We start from the raw sequence: 24498 nt of genomic DNA on the forward strand, positions 1-24498 counted from the left end.
ATATGAAAAGACTCTTTACACACAAAGGACCGGTATTTTTTATTAATATCATTCAGACTGCGTGCATCTCTTGTTGTTGTTGTTGTTTTGTATCGGTAGGACTCACATCCTAGTTAGTAAATATATTTTTATATCAATTAGATCACTTAACCCCCAACGGCTGAATGGTAAGCTTTAGGTATTATACGCTAGAACTTAAGTTCTTTATTAACAAAGATAGGTCGTTGTATAGCTTTGGACTTAAACTCAACAATCTACTAATAAAACACTTAAAGAACTGAAAAAATAAAAGGTTAAATACTCATCTCTTTATGTAAAATGCATTGGTGACCACAGAAGTGTTTGGAGAAATTAATTACGATATTAATGGTTACGTTTGTTGTCGAACAAAATCATAGACCCACAAGTATTTTGGTGCGGAAATCATTTAGCAAATTATGTTTGAAAAGCTGATTATTTCAAGACTTTTTTACAGCTTTTTTGTCATACATTTAACAATACAGTTCAAGTCGAGAGAAATAACGTTAAGTAATATTCATGTGAGAAAAATCAGAGAACCAAGTGATACATAATGGTTGATAACTGATCACTAATGATCATTCCGTATTTGTATCTTTTCGCTTTAATTTCTTTCCTCTATGAAAAACCATTATCTCGAAAATATTTTTATGACTATGTGAGCAAGTCGGCGCTGAAGTTTAAAGTAGTTGAATATGTAATACCTAACAACAACAACAAAAGTTTATTGTGGTAAGAAATTCCACATCTCTTCGGAGGTTTGATCACCGTGTATTGGCATAAAAACACAAACAATATCCAATGTTTTTACTTGTTTTCGATCGTATATGGTGGAATATCTTCCAAACTCAATATTGTGTTGGGTAAATTAATCTTGTGCCATAGATTTTGGTCTGTGAACGATGATGATTGTATCTCATCATAGTGAATTTCACGCCATTGTTAAAAACAACTTTGTTTTAGCCTGTGATGCAAGTTTCATTTAATGACAATTTGTCGATTATAATATCCGAACAGGACCTTATACAGCATTTGGACTAAATGGCCAAGTCAGAAGCCCTAAGGTCCAGACATAGCATAGCCTTTCCTGATTTAGAACTGTTAACCAGAAGAAGAAAAACCAGTCAAGCGGGATTTATTTTTACAACGCTCCCAAAGTTGTAAGTACAGAATATATTCATTGGAATATCACAATTCGAACTTCCAATTTATAACCGCTACGCTAACCACTATGTCATGTCCTCCCCATCTCGCATACAACAATCGTTCATATTAAAGTCGTTGCTTTTGGTCTATAAATTTGAGCTTATACCGAAAGCTAAACCTTGGTAAGCATAAATTACTTGCTACAGTTTGCTTTCGCGAAGTTTCTATTTTTAAGACTATTGTTATTTTATTTTATCAAGTATGAGGTTCATGCTTAACGTGAAATAATATCGTACATCATTGTGTTGGGCAGATTATAGTATACAATGTTATTTTAAACCATTTAAACTTGGACCACCCGATGTAGTAGTTTGTGTTTTGACCTACACAAACCGATGATGTTATTTGTACTAAGTTGGAAACAAGTTAACTCTTTTGATTCGTTTATATTACGTAGAGAAGTCAGTAGTTTTGTAGAATTGTATCAGAAGTCCATTTCACTGACCGCAAAACAGCATTTGGAGCAACGCGCCATCTATTTATTATCATGCCTTGAATCCAGAACAATGGTAATGGTCTCACTATAGGAGCGCAGATAGCCTCGTGTAGCTTTGCGCGAAATTCAAAACAAATCACAATATGATCTCTATATTGGTACTCTTGATAATGCTAACCTCGATTATAGCTGATTCTTATAAGTATGCCTGGCCATTCCCATTTTTATCTGCAAGGATAACTTCCACGTATTTTCTCGTCAATAATTATCTCGATCTAAAGTCGTTTCGATAATTCAGAAATGTATGGTTCAGTTTGCCTTTCGAATGCTTCAGTGGTACAGATGCGATGGAAAACCACATCTTCTGGAAATTAAGCTATCAACTGTAGTCTTGTAAGACAAACACTGTTCTTTACCGATACATACTATTTGTGCCAGTTGAAACACAATTTCTTTAAACTTCGATTAAATATTGTGGTTCCTCGAACTGTTGGGGTTGAGTTTACCCATTGTTTTCCTCTGCTTGTTGATTTTAAGTGTTGTAGCTGGAGTATGTCACTGGCATTGTTTTAACATTTCATGCTATTAACCTTATTGGATTTTTGGACATCAAGTGTATGAGCATGTGCTTTTAATTGTATAGTCGATAATATTTCTAAGTGATGAAGGTTTAAAGGTTTACAGTTTCATTAGGACGAATAAAACTAGAAACTTTGACTAAGGGAGTCAGTGAATAATAGAAATAAAACTTCGTAGTAAGTAAGCTAAGAACATTGAAAAATAGTTTCATTAAATCAGTGATTTGAAAATATTTATACCTTTTACACCTCATTAAAATATACAAAATAGAGTCAAGAATAAACTCCCCGCCAAACATAAACTGCCAACAATATTCCTTTAACATATTTACATCAGAATATATCAAAAAGCTCTGCCCCATCACATCTACACGTTTTTCCTTTCTTTTCTGAATTTCTAAAAGATTTTTGATGCAATTATGAAAGGTAGATGTGTAAAATAAGTGAAAACTATCCACATGTCTGTAGTTTTAATACTCACATATTTTTAGCTGCACCATAACAGCTTATATAATGGCTCTGAAGTTTTTGTTTTTTCAAGTACAAACCTATAATTCATAGCTTCATCATGTCTCGACCGATGTGAGATACATTTATAGATTTGGACTCAGGAGGTCAAATCCTTTGATTTATACATTTTACCATATATTAATTTACTCTGATTCTACTTAAATAGACCCAGCATGGCCAGGTGGTTTAAGGCATGCAACTCGTAATCTGAGGGTCGCGGGTTCGCATCCCCGTCGCATCAAACATGCTCGCCTTTTCAGCTGTGGAGGCGTTATAGTGTAACGGTCAATACCACTATTCTTTGGTAAAAGAGTAGCCCAAGAGTTGGCGGTGGATGGTGATGGCTAGTTGCCTTCCCTCTAGTCTTACCCTGCTAAATTAGGGACGGCTAGCGCAGATAGCCCTCGAGTAGCTGTGCGCGAAATTAAAACAAACAAACCTACATAAATAAATTTCAAGTGCCGCGCCTATTGAGAATTTCCTCGTGTTTATATATAGTATAGTAAAAACGTGTATTTACTTGATGATGGTGAGATGTTTAATTCTTATTTCTTGATATGAATTTTCTAAGATCGCTTTTTCATAATACAGTGCAGCGGACCTAGTGGTTGTCGTATTTGATCGCGGATCGTAGGGTCTATGGCTCAAACCCCGTCACCAAAAAAGGATAAAAAAAATTTTAATCTATACTTTGGGGTTGGTGGGTGCGTTATAACAGTGACGGTAAAATCCCATTATTTGACTATAGTAGCCTGAAAGTTGGCGACGAATGCTGCTGATTAGCTGTCTTTCCTCTAGTCTGTCAGTTCAACATTATTGACGGCATTGCGTGAGTATCCGAAACATAAGTAGAACATTGCTTTATATAATAACACATCTTGTAGTACGAACAGAAAACAAGACAATGCTATTCAAACCACAACTTCTAGGAATCAAAACTGCCATGAATGAGTAGAATTATCAGCGTGTGTGTATTTATAAAAATCAACCACCGTTTGGCTGTCGTTGCGTTTTGTTTTCATTACATTTGATATTACAGCAATGTTGCATAACATGTATATGTGATTCGAAGATATGTCTTGAAATATGATTTATACAGCTACATACCACAGCAGCTTATCCTGTGTTGAATACATGGAATGGAGTAATCTTTCCCTCTGTTTGTGTATAATGAAGAATAACCTGCCGACATGTCCATCAAACGTCAACAAAACCGGAACAACTCAGCGTCATCTGCCAAGACAACGATAAACTGTCTACTTTCTCTCTTCCTTCCCTGCTTCGACTTTCAGATATTAGCATGACACTCTATGGCTCTAGCCTTCGAAGTCTTTACTCTTAATCAGAGGCTGGTCGTCTATATATTTACAAGAGGACGTTACCTGATTTCTCTCTGTTACTCCATTTCTTTCTCTTGCACAGGGACTGTTTGCATATTTTATGGGTCAATTTTATCTTACGTTTTTTTTATGATTGCAGCCAATTTCAAGGTATGGATTGTCGTGGATTTCTTCAATCAATAAAGTTCATCTGGTGATATGGCCCCGTGGAGAGAGTCTAGGCTAGCGGGTACTGCAAGCAAATGTACCGTTTCCATATCTGCTGTTCTACACATAACAAGCCTGTATTTAGTTTTCTTTACAAATGCGCAGCTGGCGCGGCATACTCTTATTTCCATAACTGCCCGCTGCTCTGATGGTAATAAACATCGCCGAGGAACATGGCACAGAGACGCAGAAGCTATTCAGGCTGAGTTGAAATGACACGAGAGAGAGCTATAATAGTGGGAGGGATCGGGCGGCTGGCTGTAGAAGTGTTATACATCAAATAACGCGTTTTTTCTTTCTTTTTTGTACTTGTTAGTCTGTTTTTCAGTTATTGCTGCCGACGTCTTATGGTTTCACTGCACGTTTCAACATACATTCTTTATCCTTACATTTACCTCTCCCCCCCCTTTCATAGCGAATGACTAAACATAACTGTCTTTAATGCTGTTCCCCACATTCTAAACAATAGTCTGAGAATTTTAATTGTTGTTCAAACTGTCCCACTAAGCTTCAATCAGGTTCTGTGTAGCTGTGTTTGAATAATGTGTCAGACTATGTACATATATATACTGTTTAGCTGTGTTTGAATAATGTGTCAGACTATGTACATATATATACTGTTTAGCTGTGTTTGAATAATGTGTCAGACTATGTACATGTATATACTGTTTAGCTGTGTTTGAATAATGTGTCAGACTATGTACATGTATATACTGTTTAGCTGTGTTTTAATAATGTGTCAGACTATGTACATATATATACTGTTTAGCTGTGTTTGAATAATGTGTCAGACTATGTACATATATATACTGTTTAGCTGTGTTTGAATAATGTGTCAGACTATGTACATATATATACTGTTTAGCTGTGTTTTAATAATGTGTCAGACTATGTACATATATATACTGTTTAGCTGTGTTTTAATAATGTGTCAGACTATGTACATGTATATACTGTTTAGCTGTGTTTGAATAATGTGTCAGACTATGTACATGTATATACTGTTTAGCTGTGTTTTAATAATGTGTCAGACTATGTACATATATATACTGTTTAGCTGTGTTTGAATAATGTGTCAGACTATGTACATATATATACTGTTTAGCTGATTTGAATAATGTGTCAGACTATGTACATATATATACTGTTTAGCTGTGTTTGAATAATGTGTCAGACTATGTACATATATATACTGTTTAGCTGTGTTTGAATAATGTGTCAAACTATGTACATATATATACTGTTTAGCTGTGTTTGAATAATGTGTCAGACTATGTACATATATATACTGTTTAGCTGATTTGAATAATGTGTCAGACTATGTACATATATATACTGTTTAGCTGTGTTTGAATAATGTGTCAGACTATGTACATATATATACTGTTTAGCTGTGTTTGAATAATGTGTCAAACTATGTACATATATATACTGTTTAGCTGTGTTTGAATAATGTGTCAGACTATGTACATATATATACTGTTTAGCTGTGTTTGAATAATGTCAGACTATGTACATATATATACTGTTTAGCTGTGTTTGAATAATGTGTCAGACTATGTACATATATATACTGTTTAGCTGTGTTTGAATAATGTGTCAGACTATGTACATATATATATTGTTTAGCTGTGTTTGAATAATGTGTCAGACTATGTACATATATATACTGTTTAGCTGTGTTTGATTCATGTGTCAGACTATGTACATATATATACTGTTTAGCTGTGTTTGAATAATGTGTCAGACTATGTACATATATATACTGTTTAGCTGTGTTTGAATAATGTGTCAGACTATGTACATATATATACTGTTTAGCTGTGTTTGAATCATGTGTCAGACTATGTACATATATATACTGTTTAGCTGTGTTTGAATAATGTGTCAGACTATGTACATATATATACTGTTTAGCTGTGTTTGAATAATGTGTCAGACTATGTACATATATATATTGTTTAGCTGTGTTTGAATAATGTGTCAGACTATGTACATATATATATTGTTTAGCTGTGTTTGAATAATGTGTCAGACTATGTACATATATATACTGTTTAGCTGTGTTTGAATCATGTGTCAGACTATGTACATATATATACTGTTTAGCTGTGTTTGAATAATGTGTCAGACTATGTACATATATATACTGTTTAGCTGTGTTTGAATAATGTGTCAAACTATGTACATATATATACTGTTTAGCTGTGTTTGAATAATGTGTCAGACTATGTACATATATATACTGTTTAGCTGTGTTTGAATAATGTGTCAGACTATGTACATATATATACTGTTTAGCTGTGTTTGAATAATGTGTCAAACTATGTACATATATATACTGTTTAGCTGTGTTTGAATAATGTGTCAGACTATGTACATATATATACTGTTTAGCTGTGTTTGAATAATGTGTCAGACTATGTACATATATATACTGTTTAGCTGTGTTTGAATAATGTGTCAGACTATGTACATATATATACTCTCACTTGACAAACGATTTTTGTCTTCTTTTTGTCTTAGAATTATTGATTAAATTACAGGTTTCAGGAACTTCTGCTTCTGGTCGTCACAAAAATATTTCTTTCCGCGTGAAACTTAAACGTGACTCTCAGTGAACAAGCAGTTTGTTTAAAAATGATAATTTTCCTCTATGGAGACAGTTTATTCAAAATATCAAAATGTATACAATAATTAATGTCTATGTAGCAGTTGTTAATTAATTAGTGCAAACTTCTGAGTACAGCTTGGACAGATTCAAGAGGTTCTCAAACAGATCAACAGTGTTGTTGTTTTTTTCTTGTAATTCATGCATGATGTTGTTTACTATTAGGTCAGGTTAATTTTTATCTGTGTATACAGTTTCTTATATCATCAATACAACAAAAATACGTCGTAGATAAGAAATACAATGGTGGAGACTGACCAGTAAGTTGTATTAACTCAAGAATTTTTCTCTCATAGAAATAACAACTTTTTTGTAATATTATCTGTATTTGTAAAATTAATTAACAAACACTATGTTCTCTGTCATAGTTTTTATACTAGTCACAATTGTTCGTTACACTGACATAAATACTGTGATTCACATCTACATGTTTAAAGGAGTGATATGTGTGTGTGCATGGGTGGGACAAAAGTTTTTAAATTTCATTAAGCTGTACAAAAATTCAGTTAGGAGAAGGGAAGTACTGACAATGTCACAGTATACGTAAGTAAGAGATGGTGTAGACAGTACTATGTACTACAAAGAGAAAGGGATGTAGATCTTTCATCTCTCAGAGCCCCACCTCAGACAGCAATGTTTATGTGTTAAAAGTTTTGTGGGTGAATTTCTTCATTCGTTTGCAGCCAAACTTTTGATACCGAGGTTTTGAAGAGGTACTTTGAATACACAAATTGCCTTTACATGTTATTAGCTTTGTGGATTTAAATACTACAACCAAAAAATGTTTTGTTTGTAAAGCACAAATTTCCACCCTAATTATAAGTTATACCATTTATTGCACAATAAAAATTTTGTATTTATTACAAAGAGAAAAATACTTTGTAACACTTGAACTTGTATTAAGTACCAGTAAGGTTCACATGTTGCATCATATTGGATAATGTTTTGTGTCTGCTTGTTACAACACTCAATGTAAAAGCAAAAGTAATAATTTATAAAATATTTAGAGACTCCAGGTATAATTAATGGGATAATCTGCAACATTACTGATATTTTTGTTTTTATGTGATTCATACTTTATTAAAGATCTTGTAGTTCAACACATCGTGGACCCACAAACCACTGAGAACAACCCTGGTTTATGTCAAAACTAAAATGTTTTAACCATTAGTTTTAACTTTATCTTCTTTTGGAGTTTCAACAGTTGTTTTTAAATTATTATTTTTCATGTCTTTTAATATCATGGACAAAATTTGATATGTAAGTAGGTCTGTTTTGTTTGTGAAATAATAAAAGTGGACAGACAGATAAATTAAGAAGTCCCAGCATACAGATACAAACATAGATCAATTGAGTAGAAGTGTATAGACAGGTGCAGACATAGGTGAATTAATTAGAAGTTCATATACAAATAGAGGCATAGGTGAATTGAGTAGAAGTGTATAGACAGGTGCAGACATAGGTGAATTAAGTAGAAGTTCATATACAAATAGAGGCATAGGTGAATTGAGTAGAAGTGTATAGACAGGTGCAGACATAGGTGAATTAAGTTGAAGTTCATATACAAATAGAGGCATAGGTGAATTGAGTAGAAGTGTATAGACAGGTGCAGACATAGGTGAATTAAGTAGAAGTTCATATACAAATAGAGGCATAGGTGAATTGAGTAGAAGTGTATAGACAGGTGCAGACATAGGTGAATTAAGTTGAAGTTCATATACAAATAGAGGCATAGGTGAATTGAGTAGAAGTGCATAGACAGATACTGATGTAAGTGAAATGAGCAGAGAATAAATAGTATGGATAAATATAGGAGGATAAGTAATATTTTTAGGTAACTGTGAAATTCAGCTTTAACATATAGTTTATATATAGGTGTGGACTTAAGGATACTGGCCAATAGGTAGAAACTGAAATAAATGAACTCAGGCAGGTAGATTGGTTTCATTTGTAGGCATGTTAACCAAAAAAGAAGATAAAATGCTTTACAAAGCACCCCCTGCTAGTACAGCGGTAAGTCTCCTGATTTACAATGCTAAAATCATGGGTTCGATTCCCCTCGGTGGGCTCAGCAGATAGCTTGATATGGCTTTGCTCTAAGAAAACACACACACCCTTCACAAAGCAAATTATACAATGAAGAAATAAACCATTTAGCATGAAACAATACTGCAATCCTGATCTTAACTAAGATCAAAATCAAAATGCATATTATTAAGAAAAATATTTTTCACAGGTCTTGTATCCCTTTAAATGGTGATTGTTATCAAACTATGCTTATAAAAAGAAAAGTACTTAATAGAAAGAAATCCTTTAACAAATTCTTGTCCCTTTAGAAAGGGACAGTTCCACTCTACACATTGAAGTTAAATAGTAAAACTCTGTTAGTTACTTTTATAGATAAAATACAATATGCAAATACGTTATCCAAACTAAAATTGTTTCAAATCAATAAAATGATGTGATAAGTAACTAATACTGACGAAAAAGTAATAAAGGCAACATAAAGAAATGCATTATATATTTTTTAAAATATGTACATATATAAAAAGATGAAATAAGTCCTCATTAACTTTAACAAAAAATTACTACAAGAAAATGAGACCCTTTTGTAACTTTAGTCTGAAAATACAGTGGGTGGAATAACCCTGGTCATAAAAAAACACCAAACCTAAATGTTCCAACAGATTATATATATAGATATAAATAAAACAAACAAAGAAAATGAATACCAAAAAGGAAGAGAGTAACACTGCTTAACATTGAATAAGATTAAAATAGAAAAAAAATGCAATTTGAATTAACACTTACCACATGAATCAGCCTAGTGTGTTGATCCTGGATTCAAAAAAGTAGTCATTCCAGAAAGGTTCCTGTTGTTTTGATTAGACAAGAAAAAAGTTGTTTGTCACTGTTATTGTGGTCTAGGTCACTGGACCATACCCATAACCAGGCCTGAAGCCATGAGAATCAACACAGGGAAGATAAAGTATAATTATTAATTTGTACAATGTAGCAATGAAACATTCTTTAAATTTTATAGATTTGTTTGTGAACATGTTAGTTTCAGTGTAATGATAAACTGTTGGTCTAGGTCAGATGAGAGAATAACTTATTCAAAGATATCCCAATCTATTTGACATATGAGCTAGATTGGAGATTCATCAATTGATTACTGCATTGATAGTGAAACATAGAAAGTTGGGAATTATAATATCATTATCTTCAGAAAGGGGGATTGGGATCATGTATGAGAAATCATTAGTTTTTATATTTTGTGAAATTAACAGTACAGTAAAGCTCAAAGATGCAATGTTGAAGTTGCAGTATATTCCCAATGCATTATTAGATAATTTCCTAGCAATTCTTAAATTAAAATCCCATTTCTACAATAAAAAATATATATAGGAATAATGGTATATTGCCCAGTATGGTACCACCAAAGTATAATTTATATAAATTTTATCATGTCATATATTCATACCCTTATCATATTGACACCTTTTTAATCATTGCTTATTCACCCTAATGATTGTCTTAGCTGTAGCATAATCAAGAACAAATTGCACTTTGTAGTGTGTGTATCTGTGTATATATATATATTGTACTGTAAACATCACTTAATAGCTTGAAAAGCAAGAATCACAACTTCCATATCAGTTAGTACCCTTTCAACTCTCTGGCTGTCCCAACTGTTAATGAGTCTCACTTATATGATGGAGAAATTGATATTGGCAGCTGTGCCAACATTTGGAGCTGTCTTTATCTCTAACTCCAGCAGTCTCATCTTGTTCATCATGAATAGCCATATAAGTAATTTCAGCTCTTTTTCTCTTGTCAGATAATATGGTATGACTTGAGTTAACATTCTCATCAACTTTTGGTTCATTGGTCTCATCCTCTGACTCCTGGTCAAACCAGTATACCAGAAATTCATCTGTGATGTACAGACACAACTTATCAATATATTCTGACCACTTCAGAGTATTACATTCACTGTAGCTCATACGTTAATAGACCAAGTTGCTTTTGTGCTGTCGGCATGTATTATCATAACAAGACCAAATCTCCACACCAGGCTGTCAGCATGTATTATCATAACAAGACCAAATCTCCACACCAGGCTGTCGGCATGTATTATCATAACAAGACCAAATCTCCACACCAGGCTGTCGGCATGTATTATCATAACAAGACCAAATCTCCACACCAGGCTGTCAGTATGTATTATCATAACAAGACCAAATCTCCACACCAGGCTGTCAGTATGTATTATCATAACAAGACCAAATCTCCACACCAGGCTGTCAGCATGTATTATCATAACAAGACCAAATCTCCACACCAGGCTGTCGGCATGTATTATCATAACAAGACCAAATCTCCACACCAGGCTGTCGGCATGTATTATCATAACAAGACCAAATCTCCACACCAGGCTGTCGGCATGTATTATCATAACAAGACCAAATCTCCACACCAGGCTGTCGGCATGTATTATCATAACAAGACCAAATCTCCACACCAGGCTGTCGGCATGTATTATCATAACAAGACCAAATCTCCACACCAGGCTGTCAGTATGTATTATCATAACAAGACCAAATCTCCACACCAGGCTGTCGGCATGTATTATCATAACAAGACCAAATCTCCACACCAGGCTGTCGGTATGTATTATCATAACAAGACCAAATCTCCACACTAGAAAACTCATTCTTTACCATTTTGCCCTCGTACTTTTTCTGTGTTCAAGTGGCCAATCTGAGTCAACAGGCAAATTCATGTGTCTTGACTGTTGTAGTTCTAAGTCTTATCACTTATTCCTGTGGACGTTGTCTTTCTTGAAGTAGCCTTTCTGAATTGTGAGGCAAATGCATGTTCCTTGAGTATGGTTGATGTTAAATACACAACTTAATCCTGTGGACATTGTGACTCATCTTCTCAATGGGAAGGACAACACATATTATGAAGAGGGAAAAATATTTTCCATAAAAAAATATATATATTCCTGTCCAATTGCTTTATATGCCATCATGACATGTGACAAGTGTTTGTTTGTCCCAGGCAGTTTTTCTATGGTCAACAAACTATTCAAGCATTCACTTGGTAGCTAGTATTACTCATTCCGCTCAACCATCTTACAACATCTAACACTTTACTCACCTTTGAGAACAACCAGCTACTGAAATTCTGGCTTCCTGAGCCATGTGGAATTTTTCTAGTTCTCTGAGCTTTACTCCAGGTCTTTGCCAATGTATCAACCAACAGATGGGCCTTAGCTCACTTTGTAAAGCAGTTGATTATTATTATTATGTGCTGATGACTCTCAGTTCCTGAGAGTAGACCTGTGATATATAGGGCTATTCCCTGCAGGGAATAGCCCAATAATTCTCTGTTGGAATTTACCCTGCCTGGTTCTTTCTCTGGTGTCATCCCCATACAGTTCACTCTATTGAAAAATATTTGGACTCAAATACAGCTGTAAGAATTGCTATTGAATGTTAGATGCTATTCTGATTAATAAACCCTTTTGCAGTTGCACATATCTCTCAGAAGTTATTCTAATAAATATACCCACTTCAGTTCACACATATTTCCCAGATGTTATTCTAATGAATATAGCCACTTCAAGACACACATACACACACATCTCTCAGAAAATGTTATTCTAATTAATGTACCCACTTCAAGTCACACACACACACACTACTGTCATAGTTGTGGCTCAGCAGTATGTCTGCAGACTTACTACGCTAAAACCCACGTTTCAATACCTGTGGTGAGCAGAGCACAGATAGCCCATTGTGTAGCTTTGTGCTTAGTTCAAAACAACAACACACACACATCTCTCAGAAGATGTTATTCTGATTAATGTACCCACTTCTGTTCACACACATGATCTCAGTTGTGATTGTCTTCAAAATATGCGAAAAGTTTAAAGTAATTAATAATTCTGTATGTATGATTCAAAACTGGGTGAGCACTGTAAAAGTTTACTGTAATTCTGTGAAATTTCTTAGTTTTTGTGTATATACAAATATTTAAAAATGTGTGATTCTTTTGAAAGAGTCATTCTGCTCGGAAGCAACACGAAAAACATATTTTTAATTAGATTGTATTACATATTTTTAATTGTATTGCTTCTTAGATATGTTCAGAGCTGGCAACTTAAAAAGACAAGAGCCAAAACCAAATGGTTACAGAAATGTATACTTTTTTACTAATTTTTAATTGAAACTGCAGGAAGGTAAATAGCAATGTAAAAATGAATTGTTTGTTTTATTATTTTTAAGAACTGAGATTAGGAGAGGATTATTTAAAGTTCATATAATGTTGATATTTGGCGAGTGTCTAACTGCTGACGGTTTTAAGATATTGTTTATCCGCTCTGTTGAACCGGGGATGTTGGGAAAAAAAAAAGAAGAAAAGAAACAGAGAACTCCGTTTCCATGGCAACTTTCCCTGGGGAATATTCGGCATTTTTTTTTCTGTGAAATTTCATTTGCAATAGGACTACTACCATTTTGCAACGTAATATAGAAATTCCATAGAAATGACCAATAGCTGGCAATACATTAGAGCGCGCTGACAGTATTTTAAACTAAATGACCCAGAGGTCTTTATGGTGGAAATACCTAGTGATGTAAAGAGTTCTAGCAGAGGAAAGGAAATCAATCTCGGTGAATTTTTGTACACGTTGTTAATGGCGCAGGAGTCTCGACAAAGAACGGTTGTGTCAAGAATAATAGGATGTTATAATGTCACAGAATGGACCGGCCAGGTTAGTCTTCTCTAGCCCTTTTCCCCTTACTTTGCGTAAAGTAACATTAAAACCGTTTAGCTGAACCGTTACTGAAGCACTGCATATGCGTGAGACACGTTCTGTTACCATTGGCTACTGCTTCTCTGCATGCTTGTTCGAGCTATTGCTCAGGCTTGATTAGTCATATTACCCACAACTACATATCTTATCTATTAAGGGAATGAGAATCCAGTACGGTTTTCATGTAATTAGACATACTTAATATTTTATGTATGTGCGTCAATGTGTTCGCCTCGTGTTTGTGTTTTTATTACCTCCGGGTAATTCACAGTTTTCATATTTTCTAAATTATAAACTGCATACTGATTAGGCTTGGGACAGTCGTGTGCCCCTGTGTAATTACCCAGAATTTAAGGTCGGTTTTCTCCATTACTGCTTTGTACACGATAATTATTTGGCAGGCAAATTTGACTAAATTGATCACAAACGTAATTAACACACGAAGAAAGAGCTGTGTTGCGTGCAAACGCCATCAGTTGTGAAGCTTGTGCTAACTTGCACGAGATCTGTGTTGCACTCCATTTTAGAATAAAAGCTGTAAATATACATTAAACTCAAAATTTTAAAGAAACAGTATAAGTTATTTGCCTGCGTGATCAGCTTTAGTTAGTGAATCCGTCTTTGTTGACTAGATCTCATTATTAACTCAGAGATAGAGTAAAAGTAAGAATGTACATCAAAATAGCGAAAACATTAAGAGGAGTACACAACTGTATTTGTCCAAAAGTTACAGCTGATCTGACTATTTATCTTGCTTCTCATCTAAATTATATCTGATCTGATATATTTATTCCTGAATCACACCTCATCTGACCATCTCTTAATTACCATTAATCTGGCCGTTTTTAATGGTTACACCTTATCAGATCATCTCCGTCTAAATTACACTTGATCTGGTTATTTATCCTTCAGTGACACATCAACTTTCCATTTATGTCTCAGCTATAAGTGATTTGAACTTTTATCACTATTTGCCAAATGTACTCCTTTAGAAGGGTTTTGAGAAAAGTGTTTTCGCAGATGTCAGGTGGTGGATGTCAAAAGCTTGGTGGGTACTTGTTAATATCTGTTAATTAATTTAAAAGCTACTATACACTACGTGTCCTCGTTTTACCATGCATAGTTTAGGATTGCCCTATTTAAAGTCTACAGGTGCCACATTTTCTGGGAGTCTCCAAAGAAAAATTATGTTCAGATCCAGGGACATAGATTTTTTACACCCGATGGTGGAGGGGATGATTTTTGCAACCACTTACGTGGACTGTTCAATTTTCAAATTGGTAATCTCTGATAATGTGAACCTGAAAGCTGTAAACATGCAGTCACAGAGTAATCTTTTTGCCACGATACTTGCATGTATACTTAGGCCTGCTGACTGATACTTACGAACTATCGCTTAGATCGAAAAGCTTAGAAGCACGCCTATATTAAAGATGTACATTTCGGATATTGAAAAAGCCTATATCTAGGCCTATTTATGTAATTCGATTAGTAAGAACACGAGAATCACAAGAACAAACACACAATTTGTAGGACTGTGATGCAATAAAACAATTCAACAAACCAAACTGTAGGGGGGGATGATTGTATGCACCATGCCCCCCACCTAAAATGAAGGAGGGATGTATACCCCCATTCTCCCAGGATCTACGCACCTGTTCAGATCTGTAATGTATTTTAATCGCTACTAATTAACTTATTTCTCCGTCTTAAAGTTGAGAATCATATCTTTCATTAAAGGTTAATTTACACCGATTCGATGATCAGCAATTAGCCAAAGTTGAGGGGGGGCGGACTAATTGTTAGTCTAATTGTTTTTCAGCTTGTTGGCTTTCATGCGAAACATTAGATTCTGTTTATGATCTAAGTGTGTGACGTTGTAATACAAGTATGTAGTCAAAGAGGAGTTGAAAAGAGTTCGCTGTTATCGCTTTTGTCTGAACGTTTAAAATGTGACAACATTAGAATCATGTTTAACCGCATCGTCAGGAGTTTTAAAGGTTCTTTCGTGAACTTTACTATGAAATATATGAAACTTTTTTTTTAAAGTACATGTGAATCCCAATATATCATTAGTTAAACTCAACATTATTAAACGAGAGAAAGTAAAAATTAGTTTCTATGTGCTAAAGGCTATAGATGAGAGATGGGCATTTAGGAGTTATAAGAAAAACTAAAGTTAGTTTACATGTTTCATAGTATGTTCGCTACAAGCTACAACTACGTATGGCTAATCTAATGAATGAGGAATACTCTCTTTGTGTACGTGAACATCTTTGTCAAAGAGATAGCTTAGTTGTAAGTATTCTAATTTCTGACTCTGTGCATTGTTAATATTTAGAGTAGATGAAAATGTCTGTACATAAAAAAGGCATTTTTTGAAAAACTGAGTCATCAAATTTTGCATCAGTTTGACTTTATATTCCTTGTAAATTAACATCTGAAAAAAGGAAATTGCAAACTGCTATTGTGGTAGGTGAACTATATAACCGAAAAACTGCATTAATATAAGAATTGTTTTAAAATGATCACGTTTTTTATTTATAGATGCAGTAAAAAGTATTCTTCTTATATGCTTTAACTATTTGTTAATGGTAATGTAATCTTTCTAATACGAGTTTTTATTTCTGTGATTGTGGCGCCATCTTATGGTGACTGTATATGTTAATGCTTTAAATAATTTTTCAGAACTCGCAGTTACTCGGAGAATCGACAAAGATTTAATTTTTTAAATAAATCTCAATAATATCTTTGTAATAATTTAAAAATGTATTTGAGACTGTAGATATAAAGCTTAAAATAAAAAGTTCTAACAGAAGACAACAATAATTAAACAGTTTTTAAAATTAATTTCAATTAAAAACTCTTTGTATATATTGCATTTATTGTGTACTTGAATATATAGAAGTTAACTTACAAACTATCAAACAGTGTCAACATTTGAAATACAGGAACAGTTCTTGTCGTACATTGAAGCCCTCCGCTAGTACAGCGGTAAGTCTGCGGACCCATAACGCTAAAATTAGGGGTTCGATTCCCCTCGGTGGGCTCAGCAGATAGCCTGATGAGGCTTTGCTAAACACTCACACACACACACTTGTACATTGAATTTAAAAAGTAATGGTGACCATGACGACAATAATAATAACACATAGTGTTTACCTATCATGTGATCAAAACGAAGATTGTTTCGAGCCTTTAATGTGGTGACTTCATCCCTTCAACATTTTATATCTGTGAGGCAGAAAAGTTCCGATAAGAAAGTTTTTACATACTGATGAGCTGTCGAAGAGGTACGCGCATTTCTGCCTCATTTGTTTGTGTGTTTTTTTAATGTTTACACCGAATGGCTGTAAATATGAGATAAATGTTATGAAGAATTTATTATAACAAGCTGATTTACTTGAGCTTTTTACAAACTTTAATGTTGAGAACAGTTAATTTTAAATTATTAATACTTTTAAGATAAACTTTCTGATATAGAAAATAATAGTACTTTTTTTTTTACTTTTAATAACTGCTTTATATTTTTGCAGTTAAAAATTTATGTATCTATTTTAGTATATGTTTTGAAAAAAATTGGTAACAAAATACTTACGAAAGATTTCGGAGTTTATGAAACTTTCAGTGATTAAATTACACCGTCAGTTTGACACCTTTGCTGTTAGCGATATTTTCTGAACTAAACTAAACAACAACCCATTATAGGTGTACTTGCTTAACCGTTTTAGGTTAGGGCTGTGTGGAATTTTGTGTTAACAGCATGAAATTCTGGAATAGTTAATTTATTATTTCACGCTTCACGGGCGATTGATCGTTTTCACCCTGTAGATCAGTAGACTGTAATTTAATGTTTTACAGCGCATTTTCAGTTATTAAATAATTTCTTTTTATAATGCTAAAGAACATTGTTTTGTCTTTAAAAGTTGCAGTCTGAACGAAGAAACCTTTGAAATATTGGAAAAACCAGTACGCCTAAAAATTGTTATAAAAGTAAGTTAACACATTTTTTTTCAAGCTTCCCTTAAATGTTGAAAAAACATATGCAGTTAATATGTTTTATAACAATTTTTGTCTTGTTTTCTAACTTACAAATATTTAAAATATTTTTATACATGTGTGTCGGAAATTTGGCCATTAAAAACGTAACTTATAACGTATATAGTTTTGTTTTGTTTTTAGACTAGATGTAGATATGGGCGATTTCAAAAGCTTCTCTCGGTTTATTTATTTTGTTTTAAAAGTATGTGTAAAGCGCAATATATGATTCACTTGCTAGTTAAACTCAACGTTTTTGACGAGAAAAAAATGTTTGTATACGGTATAGGCTATAGGTGGGAGAAGGGCAGTCAGAGGATATGTTTGGAAAAAGCTAGTTCACGTATTTCCTTGTATGTTCGCCACAAGCTGTGGAATTAGAATTTTCTCTTAACTTATTAGGTTTGTTAACGGAAGAGATAATGTGAGTAACTGGTGAGATTCATAACCTGTGGTGGAGATGAACAGGAAATGAATGTTCGGTGATATTTTCTAACAATTTAAAATTTCTTTGAGCACAGTAAGAAAGAAATGTAAGTACAATGAGTTGCTGTTTGGACGCAGTGTTCAATGAGTTACATCTATGTGTATTATCTTAGCTAGCAAGGGAGAAGTCAAGTTAATCATAATTGGACGAAAGAAGGTTGCGTGTTGTTATTCCCAGGTGTTCTGTTTGGTATACTACTAGGCAGTGAGCTGCGACATTGGAGCAGTATTGTGTTTCTTTAATGAATCAACCTCTTGTAGCACGATATGTATATAACATTTATTAAAAATAGTTTATGATTGTCCTGTTTTAACTCAAATACATGGACATTAAACTGATTTACCTAGAAGAAGGTACAGGTTGGTTAGTCTGTCTTTATCTTCTTTATGAGAGAAAACATTTTTTGAACAAGTCTGCCATTAAAAAACATTAAAGCAACAAATTAGCATTCTCGTGCCCCCCTTTCCATGTGGCACAGCGATATGTCTGCAGGTTTACAATAAAAAACCGGGTTTTAATACCTGTGATAGGCAGAACACAGATAGCCCATTGTGAAGCTTTGTGCTTGATTTAAAACAACATTTTGGTTCACAAAATGAATGTTTCAGCAGTAAGTGCGAATAACTTTGGGATAAACTATATGTAATCACCTGAGGAAACGAAAATTCTTTTAGCCCTGCCGGAGTGGTCAGAACCAAATTAGTTCAAAGGTCATAGGTCTATAGTACATTTGGACATCCCAGTTCCAGTAAACTGTTACTGCTGTAGTCAGTGTAATAATTAAAGATACTTCAGATGTATCGCTTAAAAAAAAAAACAATAATAACCCAAATGTCATGTTACTACGGTAAATGTGAAAACCATAGACTTGGAAATACTACAATCAGTTATAACGCCTCAGCCTGAAAAGGCTAGCTCTGACATTAGCATACACCCAAACTAAAGCTGAGAACAGGTAAAAAACTGAAAATACATCACATTACTTCAGAAGTAGACAGCTATTTATACAAGACAGAAACAATTGCTTAAAAGGGGTTGTCATTTTCCACATCAACCGTAAACATGACAAATCAGAGCAAAAGGAATATTGTTTGTCGTTAATCATAAAGCGACACAAAGATATCAAACCCCGAATTTTAGCGTCATAGGCCTTCAGTCTTATTGCTGAGATAGTGGGAAGCAGGAAAAACAAAACTGCAAAGCACATTCTTCTTTCTTTATCGTTTGATGAACAATTTAACAAAAACTTTTAACTTATGACGGAGAAGCAAAGTTCCAGTTATAACATTGTGTCAGGTTTCAGTTCGACATCGTGATGTCTAGTAATGTTTTAATACAGTTAAGTATTTCTTGAGTCAACAAATTATGAAAATTCACGTTTTGATTTAATATTGTGATTTTTGTGCCTGAATAATGCAGAGAACTGTCTTGTAACGAGCATTACAAACTGTACCTTCTAAACAGAGAACTGTCTTGTATTGTGATGTTTGTGCATTACAAACTGAATAATGCAGAGAACTGTCTTGTAACGAGCATTACAAACTGTACCTTCTAAACAGAGAACTGTCTTGTAACGAACATTACAAACTGTACCTTCTAAACAGAGAACTGTCTTGTAACGAACATTACAAACTGTACCTTCTAAACAGAGAACTGTCTTGTAACGAACATTACAAACTGTACCTTCTGAACAGAGAACTGTCTTGTAACGAGCATTACAAACTGTACCTTCTGAACAGAGAACTGTCTTGTAACGAGCATTACAAACTGTATCTTCTGAACAGAGAACTGTCTTGTAACGAGCATTACAAACTGTACCTTCTAAACGAGCCCTCTCCCCATTTTTCGTCACGAGAGTACGGTTTTTAAAGTTTCGTGATAATTGGAGGTAGGTTTTATTTGAATTTGTCGTGACTAGGGTTAACTGCAGGGTTAAGTTTTATCACATGTGACTAAAGAAATATTTGTTTTGTCACTCTACATGTATAAAAATCTAGCTTATCGTTTGAGCATATAACTTGGAACGCAGTTTAATTAAACTAAACTCCTTTTGTCAGGTAACTGACCGGTGAGTTCGTGAAGGACAAGTTTATTTCTTTACTCAACCAAAGAATGGATAGACAGATAGGTAGAAGATCTATCATACATAATTTGACTTGGGAGGGGACCCGGCTTGGCCAGATAGTTAAGGCGCTTGACTCTTAATCCGAGGGTCGCGGATTCGAATCCTCGTCACATCAAGCATGCTCGCCCTTTCAACCGTGGGTACGTTATAAAGTGACGGTCAATTCCACTATTCGTTGGTAAAAGAGTAGCCCAACAGTTGGCAATGGATGGTAATGACCAGCTTCCGACTTAGTCTTACACTGCTAAATTAGGGATGGCTAGCCCAGATAGCCCTTGTGTAGCTTTTCAATTCCAGAAAAAACCAAATGTGATTAACCATATGTATAAATGAGTCGAGTTGAAATTTCAATGAAAAACAACGAGCTGATAGGATAGATACTAATATACAATAAAAATATAATGTTGATTAACAGAAAAATAAAAACAAACGGAGAAACCAAGACAAACATAAGTGTGTGTGAATGAATATTTACATACAAATGTTCATAGATGAGTAAATACACATGAATACAAATGGACAAATAAACGTAGACATTTATACAATTGAGATATGGTTAGAGATGAATGGCAAATGTTCTCAAATATACATATGTGTAAATATACACACACATGGGTAAATAGGTGTAAAGACATACATGTTGCACAGATAAATAAATGAAAGTAGACGAGTTGGTAGTTTGAAAGGCAGACAGATACGTAGTTGTCAGACAGACTGATATAATTTTAATGTTAATAAGCACATAGATAAAACTTGCTGTTTCCTGTACTTAATTAATGGTGCACGCAGGCTAGCTTCTGATAGAGCTATTGCCACGACACATACAACGTGCATGTTTTACGGTATAATTCGGTGTCTAATGACAATGGTTTTAATTACGTGTAGAGAACTTGGGGTAAATTGATGTAACGTACAGGGTGACAACGCGTGTGACTGAAACAAAAATGCGACCTCTATAATAGAACAAAGACAGTGCTAATTTTTACGTGTATCAGACTCAGGATGATTAGTTGATTCAGTTCATATACACCAATTGTGAGATCGTGGGCTGAATATCTTTTCTGCATTTTTGGCAGTCGACATCCGATTTTCTAATCTAGTCACGTGCTTGCTTCACTCAGTAAATGAGTTGCTGTCGACGGACAACTTCTTGGATTGTCATTGGGATAGAACCAACTTTTCGTAAGCTAAATCATGGACTAGAATTTTAATACTTCACTTAGCCAATAACCAACAAACGGAAACTAATTTGCTTCACTTAAATATAACCAATGTGAATTAAGTATGCTATTCAATATGGACCAGTGTTGTTGATTGAAGAGTTTCCATACTCTTTGTGGCAGTTAGTAATTTATTTATTTCTGTTAAACAGTTTATATCTTAGTACATGCTAATCGGGCCTTTTTTTCTGAATGAATTTTGTTTTGTCCATAACTAATAAATGTTTTGTTCCAGTAATAAAGTTGTGTGAGAAATTGATTCAGTCTTACAGTTTATATATATTCCATTACTGACGTTGGTTCAAAAACAATTTGAGATGAAGAGAGTTATCGTCATAATCTGAAAGATTTGAAACTAAACAGCAGCACGATACAAGTCTCAAAATCACAGATTATTCTTTAGTTAAAACGATTTATATGAAGTTGAAAAGTTAAAATATTTTATTGTTTTTAGAAGAAAAATAAAAGGTAGTGGACATGGCTGTTGGCCCCGCATGGCCAGGTGGTTAAGACACTCAACTCGTAATTCGAGGGTCGCGGGTTTGAGTCTCCGTCACACCAAACATGCTCGCCCTTTTAGCCGTGGGGGCGTTATAATGTGAGGGTCAATCCCACTATTCGTTGGTAAAAGAGTAGCCCAAGAGTTGGCGGTGGGTGGTGATGACTAGCTGTCTTCCCTCTAGTCTTACACTGCTAAGTTAGGGACGGCTAGCGCAGATGGCCTTCGTGTAGCTTTGCGCGAAATTCAAAACAAACCAGTCATGACTGTCATATAATTTCAAACATACCTTATCTCAGTTAAAGATGAATCTTCCTCCATAGAGAATATATAAAACAAGATAAAAAACACTACACTGAACCACCCTTTGCAGTAATGCTGAGGTCGATGTTTAAACTGCGTCTAAGGATGAAAAATAGCAATTTATTGGGCGTTTAATACGATGTGTGAAGGATAAACTATGCCTATAAACGAAGAGGCTTGAAATTGAGGTTAGGGCACGTGCAATTTCGTGGTCGAAGTATCAAAACCCAACGCCGAAAATGCTCGACCTTTAAGCCGTTTCGATGTTATAATGTGACAATGAGTTCCAATACTTGTTGTGAAATAGTATCCTAGAAAACAGCTCTTGCATAGAGTTTTTCGTGAAGTTTCCTTACGAAATGAAAATAATCAGTCTTTGCGCAGAAATTCTTAATTTGCAAACGTAGATCAACTTAATTCGGTTTACCGTATAGGAAATATTTCCATTTTAAAAAATAATTATATCGCATTATTAGTGCATAATTCATTCTTTAAAATCGTTTCGGGATTAGTAGTGCATAAAAGGGTGGGTAAAGACAATTGTATTTGGTAAAAGTAATAAAGCAATTTATAAAGTATTTTAATACTCATTTAAGAAAGATGCTAAAGGTAATTCTCAACCTGTTGTATCAACTTGCATATTTAATCATCTTTCCACTGGCCATCCCTGTGGCGTTTGACTAAACAGGTTAAAAACCTTAACTCGTTACAATTTCGTTCAAGTGTAGTGAATTTCAAGCGTGGATGACGCTTAAAATTAACTTTATCTGAATTACATTACTGAAATTATGTTATTCCAAATTTATAAAAGCAAACAAAAATCAATATTTGAACGTTTTGAAAAGCTCTCTTTAGTTATATCAAACGATTAAAAACTGTGGGTAAATAACATTAAACACGTTGTGAAACACCAAATGGCGAATCTCTATTGAGGTCTGTGAGGGTCGTGTTTGATCTCTACCTCGTTCTCTATACATCAAATAAATGAAGTTTAAAACCTTACGTTTCATACAATAATTGAAAAAATATGATATGTTTCAACAGTATCTAGTGTCTTCCTCACTCACCAGAGTGTGTAATGTATAGCAGGGTTTTTACTGTATATTTCAACATAAAAACTTGTGATTTTAAACATGAATTTCATTTCGGTAAAGTGAGGGAAACTTAATTCCGATAGATGTAGAGCATGTATCTTCACAGTCGAACACCAGTCGAATAGTAAAAGTAATAGCTGCCAGAAGTAACCAAACAACACAGCAATCCCTTACAATTCAAGTTCTTTTGGAACTGCTTATAAGGTAATAAAAAGTATCGAGAGCTGCTTCTTGCAAACATATTGTCACATTGGACCATATATATTAGTACTTAAGTGTATGTAAACGTTCGAGTGATTTGTATTCTGAAGACGACTGGTATGGGTATTAAAACTTATGATAATCTAAGTAGGTCTAAACGTTGTTTTGTACTTTATTTTAATTAAAGTTTTAATACCCACACCAGCTGTCTTTAGAATACGTTTTTACTTCGAGTGAGTTATTCTTGTGCTCTCGGAATTTCAACATTTTAAAGATAGCACAGAACTCGTCTCGAAAGTGGTTCACGACCATTGATGGTTACAGGTTATATTTATAATTATAAGTTAAACACCCGGAAGTTTGTGCAAATTGCCAAGGTGAAACCTGTATATTTTCAGGCTAACGTGCTGACATCACTATATTGTGAGGAAGTAAAAGCCCTGCACGGACTGTATGCCAATGAGGTGTAGTTCCGTCAGGTCAAAACAAACAACCACAAATTCAAGTCAACGTCTCACTTCTTCCTCAAGACGAAAGTACAAAATGGAGTTCATACGTCCCCCATGGACTTTCTGTGCCCTCAAGACTGCGCAAAGGAACCTTCATGGGTAATCTATAAACAGATGGTGAACTTTGAATAGCATGCTAAGAGGGGAGAGAACATAATTGCCCTCTGTATATTGCGCAGAAAACTAATCTAAAATAAATTGTGCTAAAGAGTAATAGCCTATACCCAAAG

The 24498-nt window shown here is 34.3% G+C and overlaps 1 protein-coding gene across 9 annotated transcripts in view; it reads left to right on the forward strand.

Moving 5' to 3' along the window:
- The window catches only part of LOC143256924 (protein-L-histidine N-pros-methyltransferase), a 169049-nt gene that overhangs the window by 132641 nt on the left and 11910 nt on the right, over window positions 1-24498 (forward strand). For 6 of the 9 annotated variants that reach the window (XM_076514803.1, XM_076514807.1, XM_076514804.1 and 3 more), the window contains exon 4: window positions 17719-17785. The exons of 1 other annotated variant lie outside the window; for it this stretch is intronic. In XM_076514803.1, coding sequence (XP_076370918.1) covers window positions 17719-17785 — 67 coding nt within the window. Of the gene's footprint in view, window positions 1-1035; window positions 1179-17718; window positions 17786-24498 lie in introns of those variants that run through there. 2 more of the 9 variants (XM_076514809.1, XM_076514811.1) reach the window with 2 other exon arrangements.

This window comes from Tachypleus tridentatus, chromosome 7 (assembly GCF_004210375.1).
Source record: "Tachypleus tridentatus isolate NWPU-2018 chromosome 7, ASM421037v1, whole genome shotgun sequence".
Taxonomy (NCBI): Eukaryota; Metazoa; Arthropoda; class Merostomata; order Xiphosura; family Limulidae; genus Tachypleus; species Tachypleus tridentatus.